Below are 25303 nucleotides of genomic sequence, written 5' to 3'. Positions count from 1 at the left end.
CTATCACTCTCAATCTTGGATGCCATAGGACTGATTAATAGCACATAAAATAATGAAATAGTTATCTTGTGCAAAACAATACTGTAAAAATCACTGCTAACAAACAACACAGTGGATTGTTTCATTAAAGTTTTCTATTGAAAATAAAAACATGTAAGAATTCAAGAAATAAATAACCATAGGCTTTAATATGCTTCAAGAATTCAGCACTATACAACATCAAGTCAAGATAAATGGTATTTCCCCAGAGAAAGTTAAAACCACCAGTCAAAATGAAACAAATATTCATATAAAATATTGCAACATGTGCTTATCTCAATGTTATAAATATGAAATATTAATCACCATCACTCACATAAAACACATTGGGCTTGATTGAACAGAATCCAGTTCATTGCTCAAACACACCAGGTACACTAATCTGATTTGGATCCAGGACCAGCTGAGCTGACGCTCTACATCACGAAGACCTCCCACTAAGCAAGCAGGAATTCTGCCTTGGATGCCAGATCCAGAGGCTCTGGTATGGCTTGATGGTCTTTTGTCTGCTTGCTGATGTGGAATGCCTTTGAACTATTTTTAAATGTCTCTGATTAAAAACGCAGGTAAATGGGACTAGCCCTTTGAACTATTTTTAAATGTCTCTGATTAAAAACGCAGGTAAATGGGACTAGCTTAGATGGGCATCTTGGCCGGCATGGACTCGTTGGGCTGAAGGGCCTGTTTCTGTGCTGTTTGACTCTAAATAATTAAGACTTTAGAAGTTTAAAATAAATGTAAAGACAAATGTAAATGCATTACAAATTAGAAACATTAAGGTAAAATAAATAAATCACTTACTTTTCCCATGCAGCTGTCCACCCACCCCACTTCATCACCCTAAGTCAATTACCACATTCGAATAAAGGGGATTATGATATTTAGGCCAGCGTACAAACTGCATCTCGCTCCTCAGCTGAGCACGTCAGCATCTGACCATCAACTTGTCTCTAACTTCAACGTGCAGGAGACAAGCTGAACCACAAGGAGCAAATAATTGGCACAGAACTTCTGAACAAAGGCAAGTATGATCCCGCTTATTGAAGATGGTGCAGGGGTCCAAGAGGTAGTTGCCATATTAACTTTTCTACATCTCAAGCCAAGACTCGAGTGAAATTTGAACAAGTCTGAATAGATTCTTGCCTTTAAGTATTCTTGACCTCTGTATCTTAATTACAACATTCCATATATCATCAACAATTGACTGTTTTCATGATTGGCACACACATACCCAGCAATTTAGAAGGATCCTTTGTCTTCCTCCATCCTTAATTCCCATTACAAAACATAAATGGTACCACTCTGACATCACATCAGTAGTATTTACAGATGTAAATGTGGCTGTAAAAGATAAATTAAAATCTAGGAATAAAACAATTCAAGTTTCTTATCAATGATTACTGCAAAATCATGTATACCCATGACAATAAACTGGAGCTTGCTTGGGAGGTTTATGGTGGGCTTGCAGTGAGGGAAGGCTCTAAGACATAGCAGCCAATGTACTTCAAGTCTATCCTCATCAATTGAATCCAAACTTAAAGAACAATGTGCTAACAGTACGGTTACACGTCCCTCCTGACACTGAGAAACAGTACAAGTGGACACAATGAAAATCCAGCACAAAGCATGCTTGTCAACAAGCAAACATGACTCAGCAGTCCACACAAGGGGGAAATCACAAATTGACAACTTGAACCACTCTCAAGATTCCATATTAAATTTGATTTTTGACTTAAATCATGGATTATGACTCAGATTTTTGACTATACACCAAGCTGCATCACTTTAGATTTGCCTATTAATATCCTATTGAAAATGAGAAAGCATCTGAACAAAGATGCACATTTTATTTTACCTCCAGGGTTCATGTCAAGATAAAGGAAACCATGATAAACATCTTCAGCTCCTTTCTTATTAATAATTTAAAACAAAACCTATCATTTGTTCCAAAATGTAATGTTCCCAACAAAATGTAGTAATGAAATTTGACAAAATCGCCATTACATTGGTAAGCAACAAACGCAATGTAACACAAGAAAATGCAATCAGCAATACTGTTAACAAAAAAAATGCTTGACATGGATACAAAGTCAGAATCTGCAGACCCCAGGAAGATATTTCTTGGTAGAAAATATACAAGTCTTCACTTCAAAGAATTCCTGATAACAAATACATCTGTGAACTTTCTTAGCTGAAAATAACCCTACTAGTAAAGCCAGCCCGACTTTAAAACCAGCCCAGACATCATTTTCGTAACAATAAGTAGGCTACTGTAGATACTGGAGTTTAAAAAACAGAAAATGCTGAAACATACATGCAAGTCAGGCAGTATCTGCAAAACTACAGAATTACTATTTCATCTCTGTACATAATACAACCTATCCTATTAAGCTGAGAGCTTTCCCTTCTATATTTGGAAAAACAAAGGAGAACGTGAAAATCCAAGCACAAGTACCACCCTGGCAAAAAACTGTACTGATCAGTGCTAAAATGAGCCAGAAAATCCTGTGAATCTACCAAGTTATCAGTCTTTATTACCTGTTAGGGCTCTCCAGCCCACCCTCCTCCTCCCAAGAAGAACATAAATTATATTTAAATCAGAAATCTGATCATCATTTCTAATGGCAATGTATAGATTCTTATCAAATTGGTATTGTTTTTTTTAAAAAAAGTTTAATTCAAAATAGTTCTACTATTTCAGAACCAAGCTCATGCGAGTGCAAACTAACATAATAATTATACTGAATTGTATATAACCTTTTAATGCTGTAAAAAAAATCCCAAAGATGAGCATTACCAAACAAAATTTGACACCAAGCCACACAAGCAGTGCAAGGACAGATTCGTATTTGGAGAGTTTAAAAGAAAAAAAATTCATATTCAGTCCATCAAGTCCATGCCGGTTCTCACAGCAATCCCATGCAGTGTCACTTTCCCCACTTATTCTCTGCAACTTATTCTCTCTCACGTACCCATCGACGCCCTGCTAATTCTCTCACCCTCCATCTATAATAGGGGAAATTTACAGTAGCACATCTTTGGGATGTAGGTGGAAACCAGAGCCTCCAAGGGAAAATCCATGCAGTCCCAGGGAGAACATGCAAATTCACACAGACATCACCAGTGGACAGGATTGAATCTGGGTCACTGGAGCAAAGGCAACAGCATGATCTGCTGCACAAACATGCCACCCTAGAGAGAGAGAGAGAGAGATGATTAGCTTAGGATTTCCAGAGATTGGGCCTTGGCAACTGAAAGGAGGACTGCCTGCAGAAAAGCAACAAAAATTAAGGATATGGAAGACTCAAGATTTGGCAGAGGACAGAAATGTCTTAGGGTTACTCGACAGGAAAAGATTAGAGACAGGAAGGAGCTGCACTAGTCAATAACAAGTGTCACAGCAAGAAATGTTGAAAAATTACTGTTGGCAAGTAATCAACAGTTTATTTGCCAATTCTATTTGTATACTGCTTTTTAAGTACTTTTGCCATGCAATGTTCCAATTACTTAAATTAATTATAAGCCTGCTGTCATGAAAAGGAAAGTCATAACTGAAAGCACATTACTTAACAATTGGCAGTTAATCTTTCCAAAAGTAGCACATCAGTTCCATAGGATTTTTTTCATAGAAAAGGACAACTGCATATCATTTTGGCTCACTGCCATGACTCAGCATTCTATTAAGCAGCATTTTGGAGGATTAATTTGCAACCTCACAAATTGGAATTTGTATTCTACTGATCAAAATAAAATGCAAAAGCACTTCTTCAGCCTCAAAGTAATGGCATACTCATAAAAAGTGTCAAAGCTGTTAAAAGTGTCTTGAGCCAAATGAACTGTTACTTCCCAATAAGAAAATGAGGAAATTCATTTTTGCATGTCAACTTAATTCATTGCATGTTTTAAAGACAATTTCAATACATAAGAACATGCAAGGAAATAATTAATTGTTGACATTTTTGTTTGCCTTTAAATTTTATGACCAATACTGAAGTCAAAGTTGCAAGAACGTGACCAACTATTACATACCATATACAGCAGAGAAAATGGCCATTCAGCCTCAGTACCCCATGAATGCACTTATGCTCCACAAGAACCCTCATCACCTATCAGAATATCCTCCTATTTTTACTCCTTTATCTCCTGGGATTTTTCCTTAAGACATCTGTCTGGCTCAACTACTCCTGGAAGTTCTACTCCAGATTCTTACCACCCATTTAGTAAAGAGGTTTCTCCCAAATACTTACCCTTCAATAAATTTTATCAAAGTAAATGCAACACATATTTCACCCAAAAATAAATTTACAATGAACTCCAAGAATCCTGCTGAAAATCAACAAAAAAGATACTTGATAGTGAAAACTTAAAACTAAAGCACTGGAAACACTCAGCAGCTCAGGTAGCTTGTGTAAAAAGAGAAAGAGAGTTGGTGCCACAGGTCAGTGACTTCTTATCAGAACTGGAGAAATAAGAAAACAAGTGTGCTGCAATTTGCAGAGAGGAGGGTAGAGAAGACAAATGGAATATCTGTGACAGGGTGGAGATCAAAGTTGTCCAGATGACACTATTTCCAGAGCCATCTAGTTAATGAATAGGGGCAATTACAGCGAGAACGAGAAGCAAAAAAAAGAATACCCTGGAATCGTGAGAGCACAACACACCAGTTGCTGGAAATCTGAAATAAAAGGGAATGCTATAAATACCTAGGAGATCAAGTGGCGTCAGTGAAGAGAGGAAAAACAGTGTTAAAACTGTTTCTGACACAGAAGGAAAACTGGTTATCTAAAACTGTAGAATTCAATATTGTGTCCAAGGGTTACAACTCATCCAGAGAGAAGGCGAGATGTTGTTCTCAAGTTTGTGTTGGACTTCATTGGTTATTGTCACTTGGACAACTTTGATCTCTCCCTTATCACAGGCATTCCTATGGTTCTCACCACTTGTTCCTCACTTCTCTAGTTCTGATGAAGGATCATTGACTTGTAAAACTTTCTCTTTCTACATTTGCTGCCTGACCTGTTGAGTATTTCCAACATTTTCTGTTTTATTTTGTTTCCATTCTCATTTTGTGGAAGCTTTTATTTAATTTCTAATCTGTGATGTTAAACTTCATATAATCTCATCAATGGCAAAAGATGAGGAACTTGCATTTTCATCAATAGCAAGTTGAACAAAACTTGCATAAATGGGAAAGTAGCATTTGAATAATGATTCATAGTATGCCTCAGAGTTTTAAAAATGTGCAGAGCGCAGGATGTCCTCACATAATTGCCTTTGAGATTAATTTTAGGATTTGAATACTTCAATTTCATAGAGTGACTTCTGTTCTTTAAACCAGCTTCTATATTGGATAGCACAGACCTTGATATTATAATGCTACATGATACAAAGGGAAGAACAAAACTGCCAACATTTCCTTCACTGATTATCTAAAAAGCTGCTGGAAAAGCATGTGCATGGAAGATAAGAGCAAGCTTGAGGCCAATATTTCCTTATGATAATTAAGCAGCTCCCAATGTTCATCCACTTTGGTCTTAAGTGAAAGATAAACAACATTAATCCAGCATCCAACATAAAGTAGTTATAATTACCATCTTCAGAAATGGGAAGATAAAAAGGCAGGGTGGATAGATTTCTTAAATAATCCCCTTACTTGCATCTTCAGAATGCAGTAACCAGAGAACCTGCCTGCTCGATCCTAACTTCCTCAATGCCTTTTTTCCACAAACTATTTCCTCCTTTACTAAATGAGTACATTGTGTCGGCATTCACCAAGGAGGACATGGAGGATTGCAAGAGTAGCGTGGGGCATGCTAATGTGCTCAGGCATTTTGAGATCAAGAAGGTGGTGGTGCTGGGTCTCCTGAAGAGCATAGTGTCATAGAGGACTACAGCACAGAAACAGGCCCTTCAGCCCATCTCGTCAATACTGCCTATCTTCTGCCTAGTCCCATCTACCTGCACCTGGACCATATCACTCCAAACCCCTCCCATCCATGTACCTATCCAAACTTTTCTTAAATGTTACAATTGAACTTGCATCTACCACTTCCTCTGGCAACTTGTTCCACACTCGTACCACCCTCTGAGTAAAGAAGTTTCCCCTCAGATTCCCCTTAAGTATTTCACCTTTCACCCTAAACCTATGTCCTCTAGTTCTAGTCTCACCCAACCTTAGGGTGAATGCACACAGGCTTTTTCCCATATATATACCCCTGATAATTTTGTACACCTCTGTAAGATCTCGCCTCATTCTCCTGCGCTCCAGGGAATAGAGTCCTAACCTATTCAACCTTTCCCTACAAACTAGGTCCTCAAGTCCCAGCAACATCCTTGTAAATTTTTTCTGCACTCTTTCAAGCTCATTGATATCTTTCCTGTAGGTAAATGACTAAAACTTCATACAATACTCGAAATTTGGCATCACCAACATCTTGTACAACTGCAACATAACATCCCAACTCCTGTATTCAATGCTCTGATTTATGAAGGCCAAAGTACTAAAAGCTCTCTTTACGACCCCATCTACCTGTAACACCACTTTCAAGGAACTACGGATCTCCTTTCCCATGTCCCTTTGTTCTACCGCACACCTCAAAGCCCTACCACTCACTGTGCAATTCTTACCCTGGTTTGTCCTTTCAAAGTGCAACACCTCGCACTTGTCTGCATTAAGGTGGACAAGTCCCCAAGGTCTGATTGGATATATCCAAGGTTATTGAAAGAGGCAAGAGAGGAAGTTGCTGGGGCCTTGATGAAGATCTTTGTATCCTCACTAACAACAGGCATGGTACCGGAGAAATGGACAGTAGCTAATGTTATTCCGTTCTTCAAGAAGGGAATTAGGGATAGTCCAGGAAATTGTTGGTCAGTGAGCTTCACTTCAGGGGAAGGGATAGGATTTGCATGCATTTTTAAAAGCATGGCCTGTTTAAGGACAGTCAGCATAGCTTTGTGTAGGGCAGGTCATGTCTTGCAAACTTGATTGAGTTTGTTTTGAGGAGATGATGAAGGTGATTGATGAGGGTAGGGCAGTGGATGTTGTCTACATGGACTTTAGTAAGGCATTTGACAAGGTCCCTCATGGTAGGCTGATCCAGAAGATAAAGACGCATGGGATCCAGGGTGACTTGATAGTTTGGATTCAGAATTGGCTTGTCTATAGAAAACAGAGGGTAGTGGTAGAAGGGAGTTATTCTGGCTGGATGTCGGTAACTAGTGGTGTTCTGCAAGGATTGGTGCTGGGACCTTTGCTGTTTGTGATATATATATGAATGACTTGGATGAAAGTATGGATGGGTGGGTTAGTAAGTTTGCAAACAACACAAAAATTGGTGGAGTTGAGGACAGTGTAAATGGTTATCAAAGAATACAGCAGGATATAGACCAGTTGCAAATATGGGCGGAGAAATGGCAGATGGAGATTAAACCGAGCAAGTGTGAGGTGTTGCACTTTGGGGGGTCAATTGCAAGGGGAAAGTATACAGTTAATGGCAGGACCCTTAACAACATTGACGTACAGAGGGATCTTGGGGTCCAAGCCCATAGCTCCCTGAAAGTGGCCACACAAGTAGATAGAGTGGTAAAGAAGGAATATGGCATGCTTACTTTCATTGGTCAAGGCATCGAGTATAACAGTAAGGAAGTCATGTTGCATCTATACATAACTTCGGTTAGGCCGCAAATGGAGTACTGCAGTCAATTCTGGTTGCCCCATTATAGGAAGGATGTGGAAGCTTTGGAAAGGGTACAGAAGAGGTTTACCAGGATGCTGCCTGGATTAGATGGTATGAGCTACAAGGAGAGGTTGGACAAACTTGGTTTATTTTCTCTCGAGTGTCAGATGCTGAGGGGAGACCTGATAGAAGTTTATAAAATTATGGGCTGCTGGGCGTTGTGGTAGAACCAGATATGATGTGGCGGTTAAGAGGCATTTAGATGGACACATGAACATGTAGGGAATGGGGGGATACAGATCATGGGCAGACAGAAAGATTTAGTTTAATTTGGCATCATGTTTTGTACAGACATCATGGGTTGAAGGGTCTGTTCCTGTGCTGTACTGTTCTATGTTTGTTGTCACTTCATCATCCAAATTAAGATTTGATGGCATATCAAATTGTGGAACCAGATACATGTATAAATAATGAAAGACACAAATTCAAAGGACCTGGGGAAATTTACAGTTACTTAAATATATCAGGAATTTAAAAACTGTCAGTAACGGTGGAGCTAACCAATAGTCATTAAAATCTCTCTCTGATTCATGTGTCCTTTGGGCAAGAAATGAGATGCCTTTACATGGTCTGATCTGTACATAAAAATATTGCCCTATAGCTTGGCAAACCACAAAGCTGTATGAAACTGCAAAATACCACCTATTATTTTTCCCTCAGAATCCATGCTCACCATTATTGAACATAGCTTGAAAGCAGCTATGGGTAACAAAGTTTATACTGCTGAGGGGTGACTTCATTGCTGTTGCCATAGAGATGGAAATCCCCTCCAACAACAGCAGAGCCCCAGCACTTGACAGCAAATAAAAACACAGCCAAAGCATTTGTAATCAACTTCAGCTAGAAGTGACAAGTGACTAAATTGACCTCCTTGTCAAATAGCCACCATCCCAGAAGTCAGCCAATTCGATTCACTCTGTATGAAATAAAAATAAAATCACTGATCCCACTTATAGGATGAAAACTAGGAGTTCTAAAATATTACTGTAGTAACTCTCAAGTTTTATGCTCCAAATCTAGCCACACTTGTAAGTAAACTGTGCCAGTATAGATCCTATAATATCCTGACAAGGCAGAATATTGCCCAGGTATGCACTGCTCACAAAAACAGGACAAATCCAAATCCGGTCAAATAGTTACAGAAGAGCTCACAACTCTGAATTGATCTGAATTACAGAGATGAGGTACAAGTGACTGCCATTGACATCAAAGCACCATTTCACCCAATGTGGGATCAAGTAGCTCTGTAAAATTGAACTCAATAAAAATGAGATGAAACAAAAGAAACAGAATGTCAGAAGAATTCAATGAGTCAAACAGCATCTGAGAAGGCACAAAGTGCAAGTCAACATTTCGGGTCAAGACCCTGCATCAGGACTGAGAGGAAAGATTGGTATTGATTTATTATTGTCACTTCTACCAAGGTACAGTGAAAAACTTGTCTTGCATACCGATTGCTAGTACACTATGAGGGAGGATGGTGCAGAGGTTGGGAGATGATGGGCACATTAAACAAATAGAAAAGAAACCTAGGTAGACAGGTGAATGTGTGTGGGTGGAGAACACTGTGGGTGTGGATTACCCAAAAGTGGAAAATTCAATGTTTGTACCAATGGATTGTAAGCTACCTGAGCAGAATACAAGATGTTCTTCCATTTTGTGTTTGGCCTCACTGTAGTAATGGAGAAGGCCAAGGACAGATAGGTCAGTGTGGGAATGGGAAGAGTTAAAATGACATGCAACTGGAAGCCTGAGATTGTCTTAGTAAACAAAGTGGAGATGCTCCACAAAATGGTCACCTAGTCTACACTTGTTTTCTCCAACGTAGAGGATGCCACATCATGAGCACTGAATGCAGTAGACCAGGTTGGAACCTGGCTATTACCATCACTGTGATAAGATCAAAAATCAGGACAGTCACTTCTGATTGCACAATTAAGTCGCCTGTGTTGGCATGCAACTAGATGTAAACAACGTTCACTCTCCTACTGACATGTGGTACAAATGCTGCCTTTTAAGTACTAGGCAAATGACCGTCCCCAACAAGAAAGAATTTCACCTCAATTCTCAATAGCATGCCAATGCCCCTCACCCCTACATCACTGGGATCACCCTCAACCCAAAATATTACTGGTCCAATCACAAACACTGCAGTTCCAAAAGAAAAGGATGGGTACTCTTCTGGAAGTCTTCCCTGCTCCAACCCACCCAGGACTTCCCAAGGCTTTTCCAATACCTCCAGTGATAAGGTCAAGAATATAATGGAATACGCCCCCACTTGCACATTGAGTGCAGCACCAACAAGATAAAGTTCAGCACCATCCAGGATGAAACTGCCCATTCTATGGTACCCTGAAGGCCTTGAACTTTCATTCTCTCCACTACCACCAGACAATGGATATTGTGTGTACCACAATAACTAGTCAAGGCTTCTTCAATCACCTCTCTCAAACCAGCGACTCTATCACCCAGAAGGAAAAAGGCAGCAGGCACTTGGAGACAACACTCTCTCCAAGGCACAAGCTACCCTGGAATGCTGCATAGTTAAAATCTTGTGACCATTACCAATTCCCCACAAACCTGAACCAACACTTCGCCCAATCCCAACCTCACTACCCTACAGAATTGAAAAAGTAACCTCACCACACCGACTGCAGCGGTTCAAGTAGCCGACCCCTCTCCCCAGTGCTGGCTGGACAACAAATGCTGGCTTTGTCATCGACGTCCGCATCTAGAAGTTACTCATCAGTCAGAAGTCGGATGGCAAGCTCACCAAGTCTCCAAAGACCGACATTCAATTGTGTATTCTGGTCCTCCACCTCCTCTGTTAACATTGCCTAATGCTCCGCTCAGCTTTATTCTATCTACATGCAACACGCACCGAAATATTCCCTGGATGGTGCAAATAAAATCGTAACAACACAACACCACGTTCATATATTTTGTATTGAATTTAATGGATCTCACTACATAAAAAGTGCACAGTATGTTGCTCACGGAGAATTCGCCAAGGCCAAACAGATGCATAGAACACACTAGGAAACTTTGCTTGCACACAAAAAGGCAAATTTGAACTGTTGCGCTTCAACTAGCTTGGAAGGGAGAGTCAGGAGTGGAAGCAAAAGAGAGGCCTTCTGGGAATTGTAGTCTGATTCCCATCGACAGAGAAGCGCTGAACTTAAACCCAACTACAGCTCCCAGGAGCCCACCGGCGCGGCCTACGCCCATTCCCGCACCCACATCTCCTCACCTGTTCCACCGAAGTTACTGTTACCACATTTTCGTCGTTAAATTTTTCTTGGAAGTGATCGTCGCGGAAGCATCTCAGTGGCGTGGTTCTCGCCGCCATGCTAACGGAAGCGATGTGAGCCCGCACGGCAGCGCCTCCGCTCCGCTCAAGCCCGACTCCGCATCTCTTCCAATCACCGGCAAATCCAACAGGAACCCAGGAGGGACAAACCTCCCGTCTGCAACGCCAAACGCGTTGTTCGTCTCTGACGGTTGACGAGTTCGAATCTTCCGCGAAAAGTCGGCACCTTCAGTTGGAGCTGTCAGCTTTCGTCCTCGGTATCCCGGGGTTCCTGAACCGGTTCGAAAGGATCATTCCTTCTCGTACAACTGCTCAGGAACAGCAGAAACTTCCAAATTTCCCCGCCGAATGGACGCATGTCCAGTGGAAGCATTGATTTCTATTCCTATAGCTGTGTAAGTACAAAGTACTTTCCTTTTGATTTAATCGAGATGATTGGCGTACATTTAATTGTTTCAAGTGAATTTTCTCGTTTTATTGTTTTTAGATTTACCTAAGGAGTGGGAGTAGGGCATCTGGCCCTTCCAGCCTGTTCCACTGTTCATCAAGTAATCTTTTACCTCAGCATCATTTTCCTGCACCATCTTCATATCCCTCGGTCCCTTAATATTCAGAAATTCATTGATCTCTGTTTTAAGTGAATTCAGTGACAGAGCCTCCACAGCCCGATGGGGCAGAGCACTCCAAAGATCCACCAGGCTCTCAGTGAAGAAATTTCTTCTCTTAGTCCTAAGTAGCCTGCAATATTTTGTTCTAGACTCCTCGACCAGGGGAACGTCCAAGCCTTGTAAGAATATCATAAGTTTCAGTGAGATATCCTTTCATTTCTTACAAACTTTGGAGAATACAAGTCTAACCTATTCAATCTCTTCTCATTTTGCAAGCCCATGTCACTCCCAATAACCAATTTGATGAATCTTCAGCAAATGAATGCAGATGCTGGAAATCTGAAGTAAAAACAGGAAATATTGGAAACACACAACAGGTCAGGCAGCATCCTTGGAAACAGAAACAGAGTTAACCTTAATACTGAAGAACCTTTGTCAGAACTCGCAAGGAGCAAAGACTATTGTCTTCTCTGATGAATCTGTGTTGTACTCCCTCTCTGGCGAGTATATTGCTTTTTTAAGTCAGGAAACCAAAACTGCTCACCATACACCAATTACAGAAAGGCACTTTTCCTCTTGTATTCAAATCCTCTTGTAACTGCTTGTTGGACCTATATGTCTGCTTTCAGTGACCTGTGTACAGAGACATGCAAGTCCCTTCTGAACATGATCATTTCCCAACCTCTCACCATTTAAAAAAAACTCTGCTTTTTTTGTTCTATGCACTAAAATGAATGTCCTCACATTTTTCTACATCATATTACTTCCTTATTCTTGCCCATTCACTTAGCTTGTCTCCATGGCTCTTTGCATCCTCTGTACTTGTAATCCTACCTAGATGGGTATCATCGACAAACTTGAAAGCTTGACAGTTGGTCCCCTCAGCCAATTGATTGATACAGATTACGAATAGCTGTGCCTAAATATCTATCCCTGTGGTACCACACTACTCACTGTCTGCCAACCTAAGAAAGATCTGTTTATTCCCACACTTTGCATTCTGTCCATTAACCATTTCTCAATTCTTGCCAGTATATTATCCTCAGTTGCATGTGCTTTAACCTTGTTCATCAATCTCCTGTGTGAGATCTTATAAAAAGCCTTCTGAAAATCTAAATACATTGCAACCATTGGTTTCCCTGTATTGACTTTACTAGTTAAATCCTCAAAGAACTCCAACAGATGAGTCAAACATGATTTCCTTTACATAAATCAATGCTCACTCTGGACCATATTATTATTCTTTTATTTTCATTGCAGATTATGTCATTTTCACTGCTGCAGATGTTAGATTAATAGATCAGTAGTTCTCTGTTTTCACTCTCCTTCCTTTCTTAAAGATTGGGTTTATATTTGTTACCTTTCAATCTACAGGAACAGTTCCAGATTCTTGACAGATGATAACAAAATGTATCCACTAGCAAAATAGCCACATCGTCCAAAACTCTGTGGTGTAGATTATTAGCTTCAAGGGATTTATTAGCTTTCAGGCACCAAGTTCACTTATACTTTTTTCTTAAACAAACCTTATTTCAGGTCTTCATTCTTGCTCGACCCTTGATTCATATTTTTGGCAAATTTTTTTGTGTCTTCTATGAAGACAGAAACAAAATATTTGTTTGATTTCTCTAATTTCTTATTCTCCATTATAAATTCTCCAGTCTCTGTATGTAAGGGAACCACATTTGCTCTTACTAGTCTTTTTACTTTCTTGCCTGTAGAAGCTCTTGCAGTCCATATTTTTAGGTTTCTTGGCAGTTTACTCTCATATTATAACTCCCTTTGCTTTATTAATTCTGTCATTTGATGAGTTCTAACATGCTTGCCATCCTCAGGATTATTGTCTTTTCTGGCAACTTTATAAATTTCTTCCTTTGATTTGATTCTATCTTCAGATTCTCCTGTCAGCCACAGGTGGACTACTTTTCTGCCATAATGAGTTATTGGCAAAAAAAGTTACACTGCTTTATTTCTTTACATACTACCCATTGTCTGTTCACCGTTATACCTTTTATGTAGGTTCCCGAGCAATCCCAGCAACTCGCCCCTTATACTTTCATATTCCCTTTTGTTTAGGTTTAAGAACTTAATTTTGGATAGAATTATGCCACTTTCAATCTTGATGTAAAATTCTGTCATGTTAAGATCACTTTTCCCAAACAACTCCTTTATAACAATATTATTAATTAATCTTTTCTCATTGCAGAATACTAGATCTACAATACTTTACCCCAGTTGGTTTCTCAAGATATTGATCTGGAAAACAATTCTGCATACATTTCAAGTATTTGTCTTCCACCTTATTGACATTAATTTGACTTGTCCAGTCTTTATGTAGATTGAAGTCCCTTATGATTCTTGTATTATGCTATAACATGCACCCCTAATTTCCTGATTTATGCCATTTCAATATTACTCGTATCATTTGGCAGCCTCTAAATAACTCCTGCCATTGTTTTTTTTTGTCCTTTCTTTTTCTCAGCTCCAGTCAAACTGAATTTAATTATATATCATGATCTCCCAGACCAAGATAATTCTTTATTACCTACTAGACACATCCATCATTCATAGCTCTGCACCTCCTTTTGCTTTTGGTTTGTCCTTCATCAATGTTAGAAACAGAAAACCTACAGCAAAATGCAGGCCCTTCGGCCCACAAAGCTATGCTGAACATGTCCGTACCCTAGAAATTACTAGGCTTACCCATAGCCCTCTCTTTTTCTCAGCTCCATGTACCTGTCCAACAGTCTCTTAAGCGACCCTATCGTATTCACCTCCACCACCGTTGCCGGCAGCTTATTCCACTCACTCACCACTCTCTGAGTAAAAAAACTTACCCCTGACATCTCCCCTATACCTACTCCTCAGCACCTTAAACCTATGTCGTCTTGTGGCCACCATTTCAGCCCTGGGGAAAAGCCTCTGACTATCTACCTGATCAATACCTCTCATCATCTTATATACCTCTATCAGGTTCCCCCTCATCCTCCGTCTCTCCAAGGAGAAAAGGCCGAGTTCCCTCAACCTACTTTTATAAGGCGTGCTCCGCATTCCAGGCAGCATCCTTGTAAATCTCCTCTGCACCCTTTCTATGGCTTCCACATCCTTCTTGTAGTGAGGCGACCAGAACTGAGCACAGTACTCCAAGTGGGGTCTGACCAGGGACCTATATAGCTGCAACAATACCTCTCGGCTTCTAAATTCAATTCCCTGATTGATGAAGGACAATACACCATATGCCTTCTTAACCACAGAGTCAACCTGCGCAGCCTCTTTGAGCGTCCTATGGACTCGGACCCCAAGATCCCTCTGATCCTCCACAATGCCAAGAGTCCTACCATTAATACTATATTCTGCCATCATATTTGACCTACCAAAATGAACCACTTCACACTTATCTGGGTTGAACTGCATCTGCCACTTCTCAGCCCATCCTATTTATGTCCTTCTGTAACCTCTGACAGCCCTCCAAACTATCCACAACACCCCCAACCTTTGTGTCATCTGCAAACTTACTAACCCATCCCTCCACTTCCTCATCCAGGTCGTTTATAAAAATCACAAAGAGCAAGGGTCCCAGTACAGATCCCTGAGGTATACCACTGGTCACCGACCTCCATGCAGAATACGACCCTTCAACAACCACTCTTTGCCTTCTGTGGGCCAGCCAGTTCTGTATCCACACTGTAATGTCCCCTTGGATCCCATGCCTCCTTACTTTCTCAATAAGCCTTGCATGGGGTACCTTATCAAATGCCTTGCTGAAATCCATATACACTACATCTACTGCCTTCCCTTCATCAATGTGTTTAGTCACATCCTCAAAAAATTCAATCAGGCTCATAAGGCAGGACCTGCCCTTGAAAAAGCCATGCTGACTATTCCTAATCATATTATACCTCTCCAAATGTTCATAAATCCTGCCTCTCAGGATCTTCTCCATTAGCTTACCAACCACTGAGGTGAGACTCACTGGTCTATAATATACTGGGCTATCTCTACTCCCTTTCTTGAATAAGGGAACAACATCCGCAACCCTCCAATCTTCTGGAACCTCTCCCGTCTCCATCGACGATGCAAAAATCATCGTCAGAGGCTCCACAACCTCTTCCCTCACCTCCCACAGCAGCCTGGGGTACATCTCATTCGGTCCCTGCAACTTATCCAACTTGATGCTTTCCAAAAGTTTCAGCACCTCCTCTTTCCTAATATCTAAGTGCTCAAGCTTTTCAGCCCACTGCAAGTCCCCACTACAATCCCCCAGATCTTTTTCCGTAGTGAATACTGACGTAAAGTATTCATTAAGTACCTCCACTATTTCTTCTGGATCCATACACACTTTCCCAATGCTGCACTTGATAGGCCCTATTCTTTCACATCTTATCCTCTTGCTCTTCACGTACTTGTAGAATGCCTTGGAGTTTTCCTTAATCCTGTCCGCCAAGGCCTTCTCGTGCCCCCTTCTGGCTCTCCTAATCTCCTTCTTAAGCTCCTTCCTGTTAGCCTTATACTCTTCCAGATCGCTAACATTACCTAGGTCTCTGTACCTTTTGTAAGCTTTTCTTTTCCTTTTGACTAGATTTATTATAGCCTTTGTACACCACGGTTCCTGTATCCTCCCATGACTCCCGTCTCATTGGAACATGCCTATGCAGAACTCCACGCAAATATCCCCTGAATATTTGCCACATTTCTTCCATACTTTTCCCTGACAACATCTGTTCCCAATTTAATCTTCCAATTACCTGCCTGAGAGCCTCATAACTCCCTTTACTCCAAGTAAACGCCTTTCTCGTCTGTCTGTTCCTATCTCTCTCCAATGCTAACGTAAAGGAGATAGAATTATGATCACTATCACCAAAATGATCACCCACTGAGAGATCTGACACCTGACCAGGTTCATTTCCCAATACCAAATCAAGCACAGCCTCTCCTCTTGTAGGCCTATCAACATATTGTGTCAAGAATCCTTCCTGAACACACTTAACAAACTCCACCCCATCTAAACGCCTCACTGTCTGGAGATGCCAATCGATGTTTGGGAAATTAAAATCCCCCATCACAACAACTCTGTTATTCTAACAGAATGTTGAATTCCTTCGAATGTTCAGGTCCAAGTTTTGGTCACTGTGCAACCATATTTCTGTTATGACAATAAAATCATACCCATTCTTTCTATTTGTGCAATTAATCCATTGACCTTGTTGTAAATACTGTCTACATTTCATTATAGTACCTTTAATTTTGCCCTGTTAACATTTTTATATACTTTGATCACATTTGCTCTTTGCTTTGTTTCGCCTGTGTATGTTTCCCTTATAATTTTCAATTGATAGTTTGTAACTCTTCCTGAATCTTCCACTATGTTTCTCATCCTATGGACAGAAGCCTTAAAGGTGTACGTTTGCATTTTTAGTAGTATTTATAATAATTCAGTGTTTTTGTATGTTTGTGAATGTCAGATATTCAAGTGGTTTTATAGCTGGTAAACGTAAAACAACTCTCAAGGTTAAACTGAGGCTAAACTAGCACAAGAATCTCTGAGCACAGAGCCTGTCACTTATGATGGCTGCATTAGAACTCCCCAAAGCAGCTGGTTGTCATCTGATAAGGGCCTTCTAAGCCTAAACATTTGAGTAACTCTCACCCAGAAGGACAGAAATAATTTGCGAGCACCACTACCACTAAGTTTGCCTCAAGCATAAACCATATTCATTTGAAAATATTTATGCTTATCACCTGGAATTTCTTACCAAGAGCACTGACTCCTTCTGAAGTCTGTCATGACAAGGAGTAAAATTGGCTTCCCAATGCCTTCTCAAGTGCAGTTCCAGATGACCTATCACTGATTCCACGAGGGAATCACTCTCATTCTCACATTCATCATTCTCTCACATTGCTGAAGTCTCAACAACTGATCGATCACAGTTGATTACAAGACCAAACCAGATCATCACTCCAAATCACACTTGCATATCCAATCCAGAAAAAAGCATATTCACACCAATTAGTAATTCTTGTGCGTGACCTTAATTCCTGTCTTCCATTTGCCTTTAAATTTCCTACTGTTCTTCAGCATTTCTCCATCAGAGGATGCAGCCACGCTAATGGAAGGTTGCACAGTTTCACTGGAAGACTGCAGGTGGCTTTGAAGAATGATTAAGTGGCTTTGGAATGTGCTGCCTCACCATAATTGGCAGCAGTCTAGACCAGTTAACAGGCAACAGCAGGGGCAGTGGCAGAATAGCAGTGGTCAGGTCATGTGTCTGTGCTTTCTGGAGCTTGCACGTTCACCTGTGTCCGTGTACGTTTCCTCTAAGTGCTTCGGATTCCTCCCACAAAGATGTGCAGGTTGGTAGGTTAATTGACCACTGTAAGTTGTTCCAAGTGTTGGTGAGTGGTCAAATCTGGGAGGAGATGATGGGAATGTGGGGAGAATAAAATGTGTTGCTGGAGGATTACTGTACCAATGGGTGCTTGATGATCAGCATGGACTCAGTGGGCCAAAGATCCTGTTTCTGTTCTGTATCTCTCCATGAATCCATAATGAAAACTGTTGTCCTGAGGAAGGACAGCTGACTTGTTCTCCATGGAGCTGCTGACACCACCTTAAAGTGGTATATATCAACCCTAGAACTGTGTTGGAGGATGATGGCTGAAGTGCCAGTGTACCTTTTAAAGCTACTTTGAATATTGGTACACAGTCTTGCTGGCAGCAATATGATCTGGTGTGCCAGGAGTTGGAGCTTCCACTGCATCACATACACATTGGGTCATTTTGCTGTGCTGCTATGGAAACTGAAACATTGGGCCTCGGGTGTAGCATCACGGTTAAGATAGCAAGGTTTGAAATGTAAATTTCCACACCATTTCGATGCTGGACAGCACATCCTCCAGGTTCTACACAAAACTTTATGTCGGACATCAATTTTAATAGTTTTTGAGTGTCTTTGAATGCCAGAGAAGTTTAAAGATTTTCATAAATTCGAGGCATTGATACATGATAACTCCACTCCTTCTGTCAAACCCTGTCTCGGGAGGTCTGGGAGTAATGCCCCAGCACCATTGTCAACTTGCTAACAATGGAGTGTGGAGGATCAAAGAGACTGACCCTCTGTACTCAAACGGGGGAAGAAGAGGAGAGTGGTAGTGATAGGGGGTTCCATAGTGAGGGGAGCAGACAGGAGATTCTGTGGACGTGAAAGAGATTCCCAGATGGTATGTTGCCTCCCAGGTGCCAGGCTCAGGGACATCTCGGATCGGGTCCACAGCATTCTAAAGGGGGAGGGCGAACAGCCAGCGGTCGTGGTACATATTGGTACCAATGAGATGGGTAGGAAAAGAGATGAGGTCCTGAAGAGGGAATATAGGAAGCTAGATAGGAAGCTGAAAAGCAGGACCTCAAGGGTAGTAATCTCTGGATTGCTGCCTGTGCCACGTGCCAGTGAGGGTAAGAATCGGATGATTTGGCAGATGAGTGCATGGCTGAGGTGTTGGTTGATATACCACCCTCTACTAGGAAGCAAACCGTTTTCCAATTGGGCAGTAAATCAGTGAGATATTTTTAATTTTATCTTTTCACCATATTTATGCTACAGGGTAGTTGGTGCAACAAACATTTTTTTTAAGAAATCATCCTGGATCCTTTCTTGCATTCTGCTTCTTTGCTGCTACTTCACAGCCCCATCCTAAAATCTTATCTTCAAGGTTATTTTATTATTCAAGTGAAATTGAACCTAAAAGTTGAAAATCTTGAGGAAAAAAATGTCGACATGAGACTGCAGGTACTGGAATCTGGAGCAAAAAACAAAGTGCTGGAGGAACTCAGCGAGTCAGGCAGCATCTGTGAGGAGAAAAGAAATTGTCAATATTTTGGGTTGAGACCCTGCATCAGGACTTGAAATATCAACAATTGCTTTCCCTTCATGGATGTTGCTTGACCTGCTGAGTTCTTCCAGCAGTTTCTTTCTAGCTGAGGAAAAAAATGTACCCAGCAAGGTAGTGTAATTTGAATGCTCTGTTCTCTTGTGGGCAGAGAAGTGTCCTTGAACGTTCTCCTGGCTTTGATGCACCAGGCCTTGTCCACAAGCAGAAGTGGAGCTACTTGACCAGTTTCCAAGCCCTTCATCATTGGTCTGAACTCATCTGCTGGCAAGTTGATGAGCAGCATGGAAAACTGCTGACTTCCTGCAGAAAAAGAAACCTGGCTTTTGGTTGATGCATTCTGGACAATGCCGGAGATCAGAACTTTGCTATGTGAGGAGACCTGAAGAACATGATGTAACCCATGTCATATCGCCATTGTGCATCAGATCACGACCTTGTGAGATACATTGCTATTTTTCCCATTTCATAGGATAGCATAGAGTATCATTTATAGATGACATAATTGAGATTGCATGATATGGTTAATGTGAATCTGAAACTGCTGTGAAAAATGGTAGCATTTTAATTTTGAGTCAATAGAAAGAATGTTGTTCTATGCCGATGTCAAAAATATATGTCTGTTATCAAGATCTTTGTAATTGCCACCACTATTTATTCCTACATACCACAGACTCTTGAACTTTAGATGAAACGATTCCTTTTTGGAACTCATTCAGAGGCAGTTTATGAAGATAATTGTCATCTTTGTGTCAAAATTCTTGTTTCATGTGTCACTTGAAGTTAAAGGAGTTTAGTTTCCAGCGTGGTTATCAGATGCAACAGATAAATTCATGTGGAACAAGTGGGAAGGGAAGGAAATTAGACCACCTCCTGGTCCTTGATATCTTGGGTAGTCCCTCAGGATTGAGAATGGATTGTTTCCACTCCCGAGGTGACTGATATGGTCATTGTGGGAATCACACACTTTTATATAGATGGGGCAGGAAATGCCTGATATAATGGGCAGGTGGGTAGTTTGTGAAGTGGTTGCTTCTTCCATCATTTACACTGGGCTGCTTTGTGCTCCTAGCACATAGACATGAGGCTCCTGAATGCTTCTTCTCCAATTTAAGTGGTCATAGGCCAGAGATTTTGCATCGCAGGAGATAGGCCAGAGATTTTGAATCCCAGGAGATTTTGTATTTTTTTTTCAAGGAGGTTTAGAACACATCCTGGAATCTTTTCCTCTATCTGCACGGTGATTTCTTCCCATGACCCAGTTTGGAAGAGATTGGCAGTTTTAGGAGAAAGTCAAATGCTGGAAACACTCAGCAGGTCAGGCCACATCTGTGGGAAGAGAAACAAAGCTAACATTTCAGGTTAAAGACCTGAAGACTTGCCTTAATCCTGAAGGGTCTTTGAACTGAAATGTTAGCTCTGTTTCTTTTCTCACAGATGCGACCTAAGCTACTGAGTATTGCCAGCGTTTTTTTGTTTTAATTATCTGTTTTAGGAGTCTGTTGTAGGCATGCAAAGGATGTGGCCTGCCAACATTCCCATCTGAATGCAGTTGAGCCTTGCTGTTGGGGATGTTGACTTGGGAGAGGACACTAACATTGGTTGGCTTATCCTTCCAATGGACTTTGAGAACTTTGTAGAGACAGCATTGGTGGTATCGTTCCAGTGCCTTGAGCTCCCTGCTGTAGGTAGTCCAGGTCTGAGAAGTGCAAGGGAGGGCAGGGATCACTGCTGCCTGATAGACCGGAATACAGCATAGGGAAGCATGGAATTATGTACCTCGGTAGGAAAATTAAAGGTGTAGACTATTTTCTAAATGGGAAGAGAAATCAGAAATCAGAAGTGCAAAGGGTCTTGAGAGTCCTAGTTCAGAATTCCCTTAAGGTTAACTTGCAGGTTGAGTCAGTAGTAAAGAAGGCAAATGCAATGTTAGCATTCATCTCAAGAGGACCAGAACATAAAAACAAGGATGTACCACTGAGGCTTTATAAGGCATTGCTCAGACTGCATTTGGAATATTGTGAGCAATTTTGGACCCCCATCTAAGGAAAGATGTGCTGGCCCTGTAGAGGGTTCAGTGGAGGTTCATAAGAAGGATCCCAGGACAAAAAGCTTGACGGATGAAGAGCATGTGATGTTTCTGGGCCTGTACTCGACAGGGTTCAGAAAGATAAGGGGGGATCTAATTGAAACCTACCAGATACTGAAAGGCCTGGATGGAATGGATATAGAGAGGATGTTTCCATTCGTAGGAGAGTCTAGGATCCAAGGGCAGCCTCAAAATAAAAAGACGTCCCTTCAGGACTGAGATGAGGAGGAATTTCTTCAGCCAGAGGGTGGTGAATCTGTGGAATTCGTTGCCACAGAGGCCGTGGAGGCCAAGTCATTGGGTGTATTTAAGGCAGAATTTGATGGGTTCTTGATTAGTAAGTGGGTTAGGGTTACGGGGAGAAGGTGGGACAATGGCACTGGGGAAAAAAAGTCAGCCATGGTGGTTGAATGGTGGAGCAGACTAATTCTGCTCCTGTGGTCTTATGGACTAAGTTTGTGCCAGGTTAAAAATCTTGACATTCAAACACCCTTTCCTTCAAGTGACCAAAGGCTGTGCTGACACAGTGAAGGCAGTGATGCATTTCATTAGTGACAACTACTTTTGCAGAAAGTTGGCTCCTGAGATATTAGAAGGGGTCCACATTTTCTTGTGGTTGCACTGCAGCTTGACAACTGAGGTTGGGATGACATTGATTCGTCATGCCAGAAATGTAAATGATGATGGTGGTTCCTTTATCCTTTTGACACTTTAGTAGTTTGCCGTTGTCATTCACACAAAAATGTTCCTGCCTGAACCTCAGAGGGAAGTTATGTGTCATGTTTGTATTTCACCAAAGACATCCACACTACAGTTTATTATCTGCTGCAGTCACTCTAGCAACCAAGAGCAGAATAAGCACTGATTTCCCATTGTCAAGGTGACCATGGGAAATCAGTGCTTATTTATTATGCATTGGGGTCCTTTGATGTGAGAGATATTTGTAATCTACTTTTTTCCTTCATCCAGCAGCTCATCCTTTTGTGCCTTGACTCTACTTATTCTCCAGTCATCCTGTATTGACGGGGGTTGCCTGCAAATGCACCATATTCCAGTCCAGATGAAGGGTCTTGACCCGAAACGTCGACTGTCCATTTCCCTCCAGAGATGCTGTCTGACCTGCTGAGTTCCTCCAGTGCTTTGTGTGTTGCTCCAGATTCCAATGTGTCTCCATATCTAGGAAGAAATGATTTTTCCAGTGGAAATAAAATCCTTTCAGCACCTGTCACACAACTCTCTGGAGAATTTAGAAACCTTAAAATCCATAAGCAATCGTAGCAATAGCAAGTGGAAATCGCTCGGACACTAACGTGACAGTAGTTGACGACCTCATCAAACAGAGCAGTTGGGATGTTTTTTCTGCTGTTGAACGCATGTTCACTCAGGTGTGATTGAGAGGGAGTTTGCTGAGCCATTAGCTTCGCAAGGGCAGGGCTGATTAATACTAATGCTGATTATGGTATCAGCTGCTTATGACTCGTCCTCTGATCATTAGGACCATGCAGTGTGAAATATCACTAATTTGGATACATGCATCTGAGGCCATTTTGATCCCGTAGCTCGTCCTTCCTCCCCTATCCAAAATACATGCTATGGATCAAAATTTTATACTTGACCACTTGACACACCAGTTCCTTGATATTTTTGGAGCTGTGATAACATTTACACACAAAGCAATGTTCTGCCTGAACCCCAGAGGGATGGTGTGCGGCATGGTTGCATTTCATCAAGGACAACAGAAAATAGACATTACCATTATATAAATCAAAGCATGCTTAATTGAATGGGAAGGTGACTCACATGACCAATGCTTGTCCTTGTTCTTGTCAATGCTTGGATCAGTGAAGGGGAATCCACTGATCTTCAGAGGGCAGCCTTGACAAACTCTGGTATATGCAGCTCCAGTTCTGATTATGAAACTTACCAGCATAATGGGAGTGGGGGAAGGATAAATACTGTCATTGTGAGAGGTGTGAACACGTTTGTTCTTCACACATCCACTGCCTTTTCCTTGGAGTGGCATTGGTATTGGTTTATTATTGTCACTTGTACCGAGGTACAGTGAAAAACTTGTCTTGCATACTGATCGTACAGATTAATTCATTACACAGTGCAGTTACATTGGGTTAGTACAGAGTGCATTGAGGTAGTACAGAGTGCATTGAGGTAGTACAGGTGAAACAATAACAGTACAAAGTAAAGTGGCACAGCTACAGAGAAAGTGGAGTGCAATAAGGTGCAAGGTCACAACAAGGTAGATCGTGAGGTCAGAGTCCACCTCATCGCAGGAATCTGGGTTTCTGACTGCTGGCCTGCTGCAATACCAGGTGAGCATCCTTCCTTACTTGTCACAATGCAGAAGGCAGCCATGGAGCCCAGCAAGCCAATGCCAATTCCCATTCCACCTCATTTCCCTGTAGCACTGCATTAGCTTCTCTCTCACACGTCCATCAACTTCTCGTTGATTCATTTGCCACTTACCTAAATTAAGGGATAATTTACAGTAGCCAGTTAACCTACCAGCAAGTCTTCGGGATATGGGAAGATAACAGAACACACATCAGATACCCACGCTGTCACATGGAGAATGTGTCAACTACACACAGATAACACCAGAGGTTTGAATCAAGCCCGGCTCCTTGGAGGTGTGAGGCAACAACATTAACTGCTGTGCAGCCATGCCACTCTTTTCACACTGATATTGCAGACTTGATGGGAGAACTCTTATCCTCTAACGATATAGATCTTTTGATTCTGCCTTGCAGATTTCACCTTAATGTTTTTTTTATCTGCAGCTTCAGCTTTCTGTTGCAATGCAGGATAAATGACAGCCAATTTTGCACAGCAAGGCCCCACACACAAGTGTGATAACCAGATCATTTTTTTAAACCATGTTTGATGAAAGATAAATACTGTTCAGGATCAGTGATGGTGAGGCCTGTGGTTTAAACTCTTTGGATTTGCAAATTCCTCCTTGCCTCTTGTTTGCCACTGCATGAAGGTATTTGTAATGAGAAAGTTTGAATTAATCATTTATTTAGTAGTTAAACAGTGAAAGTTTAGCTGTCAAAGAGGGAACTATAATTAGGCTGAAGCCCTGTGTTCTTTCGCTGTGTTGTTCTTCTACACTGCGTCATGATGGATGAATCATGGCTCCACAAGGAATGACTTCTCATGTGAAGCTTGTCAACTCGAGTTCATAAATTCCCGAGAATTGATCCTTGGGACATTCGAGTCTGGTTTTCATATCGACAGGTGTACTGAAGCGCTACTTTGCTCTGCAAATTTAACTTGCTGCTACATATACTTGCATTTGTCAGCATGCTATTTATTCACCTTTTATGGATGGGAAATAAACACTGGCCTTGCCATAAATGATTTATTTTTTAAAAAATACTGTGCTAAGATTGGATTCTTATGTCATGTTGTGTCCCAGGCAGTACAAGCTGACAGTTAAGTTCTGGTGCCAATATTAACTGGGCCTGATAATGGAAGCAGTGTTGCAGAAGGTGGTGTCCTTGAAGGTATAGGTAATGTGAATAGTTGAACAAGTGCATGATGCATATTTTTAATAAGCACTGTTTGTTTAAAACCTACTTGGTTACAGCTTTTCATGCCATCTGCTAGTATTTTGATT

At 41.3% G+C, this 25303-nt stretch overlaps 1 protein-coding gene across 3 annotated transcripts in view; it reads right to left on the bottom strand.

Moving 5' to 3' along the window:
- Positions 1–11458, bottom strand: part of fntb (farnesyltransferase, CAAX box, beta) — an 81303-nt gene extending 69845 nt beyond the window's left edge. Inside the window, exons 1-2 of one of the 3 annotated variants that reach the window (XM_052029487.1) lie at positions 11026–11170; positions 1271–1380 (exon numbers count right to left, since the gene is read on the bottom strand). In XM_052029487.1, the coding sequence (XP_051885447.1) occupies positions 1271–1348 (78 nt within the window). In that variant the 5' untranslated portion in view covers positions 1349–1380; positions 11026–11170. Of the gene's footprint in view, positions 1–1270; positions 1381–3038; positions 3061–11025 lie in introns of those variants that run through there. The other 2 variants (XM_052029468.1, XM_052029478.1) reach the window with 2 other exon arrangements.
- Positions 11459–25303: the final 13845 nt, after the last annotated feature.

The sequence above is a fragment of the Pristis pectinata genome, chromosome 1 (assembly GCF_009764475.1).
Source record: "Pristis pectinata isolate sPriPec2 chromosome 1, sPriPec2.1.pri, whole genome shotgun sequence".
In the NCBI taxonomy this organism is placed as follows: domain Eukaryota; kingdom Metazoa; phylum Chordata; class Chondrichthyes; order Rhinopristiformes; family Pristidae; genus Pristis; species Pristis pectinata.
This window is presented reverse-complemented; position numbering and strand designations above follow the sequence as displayed.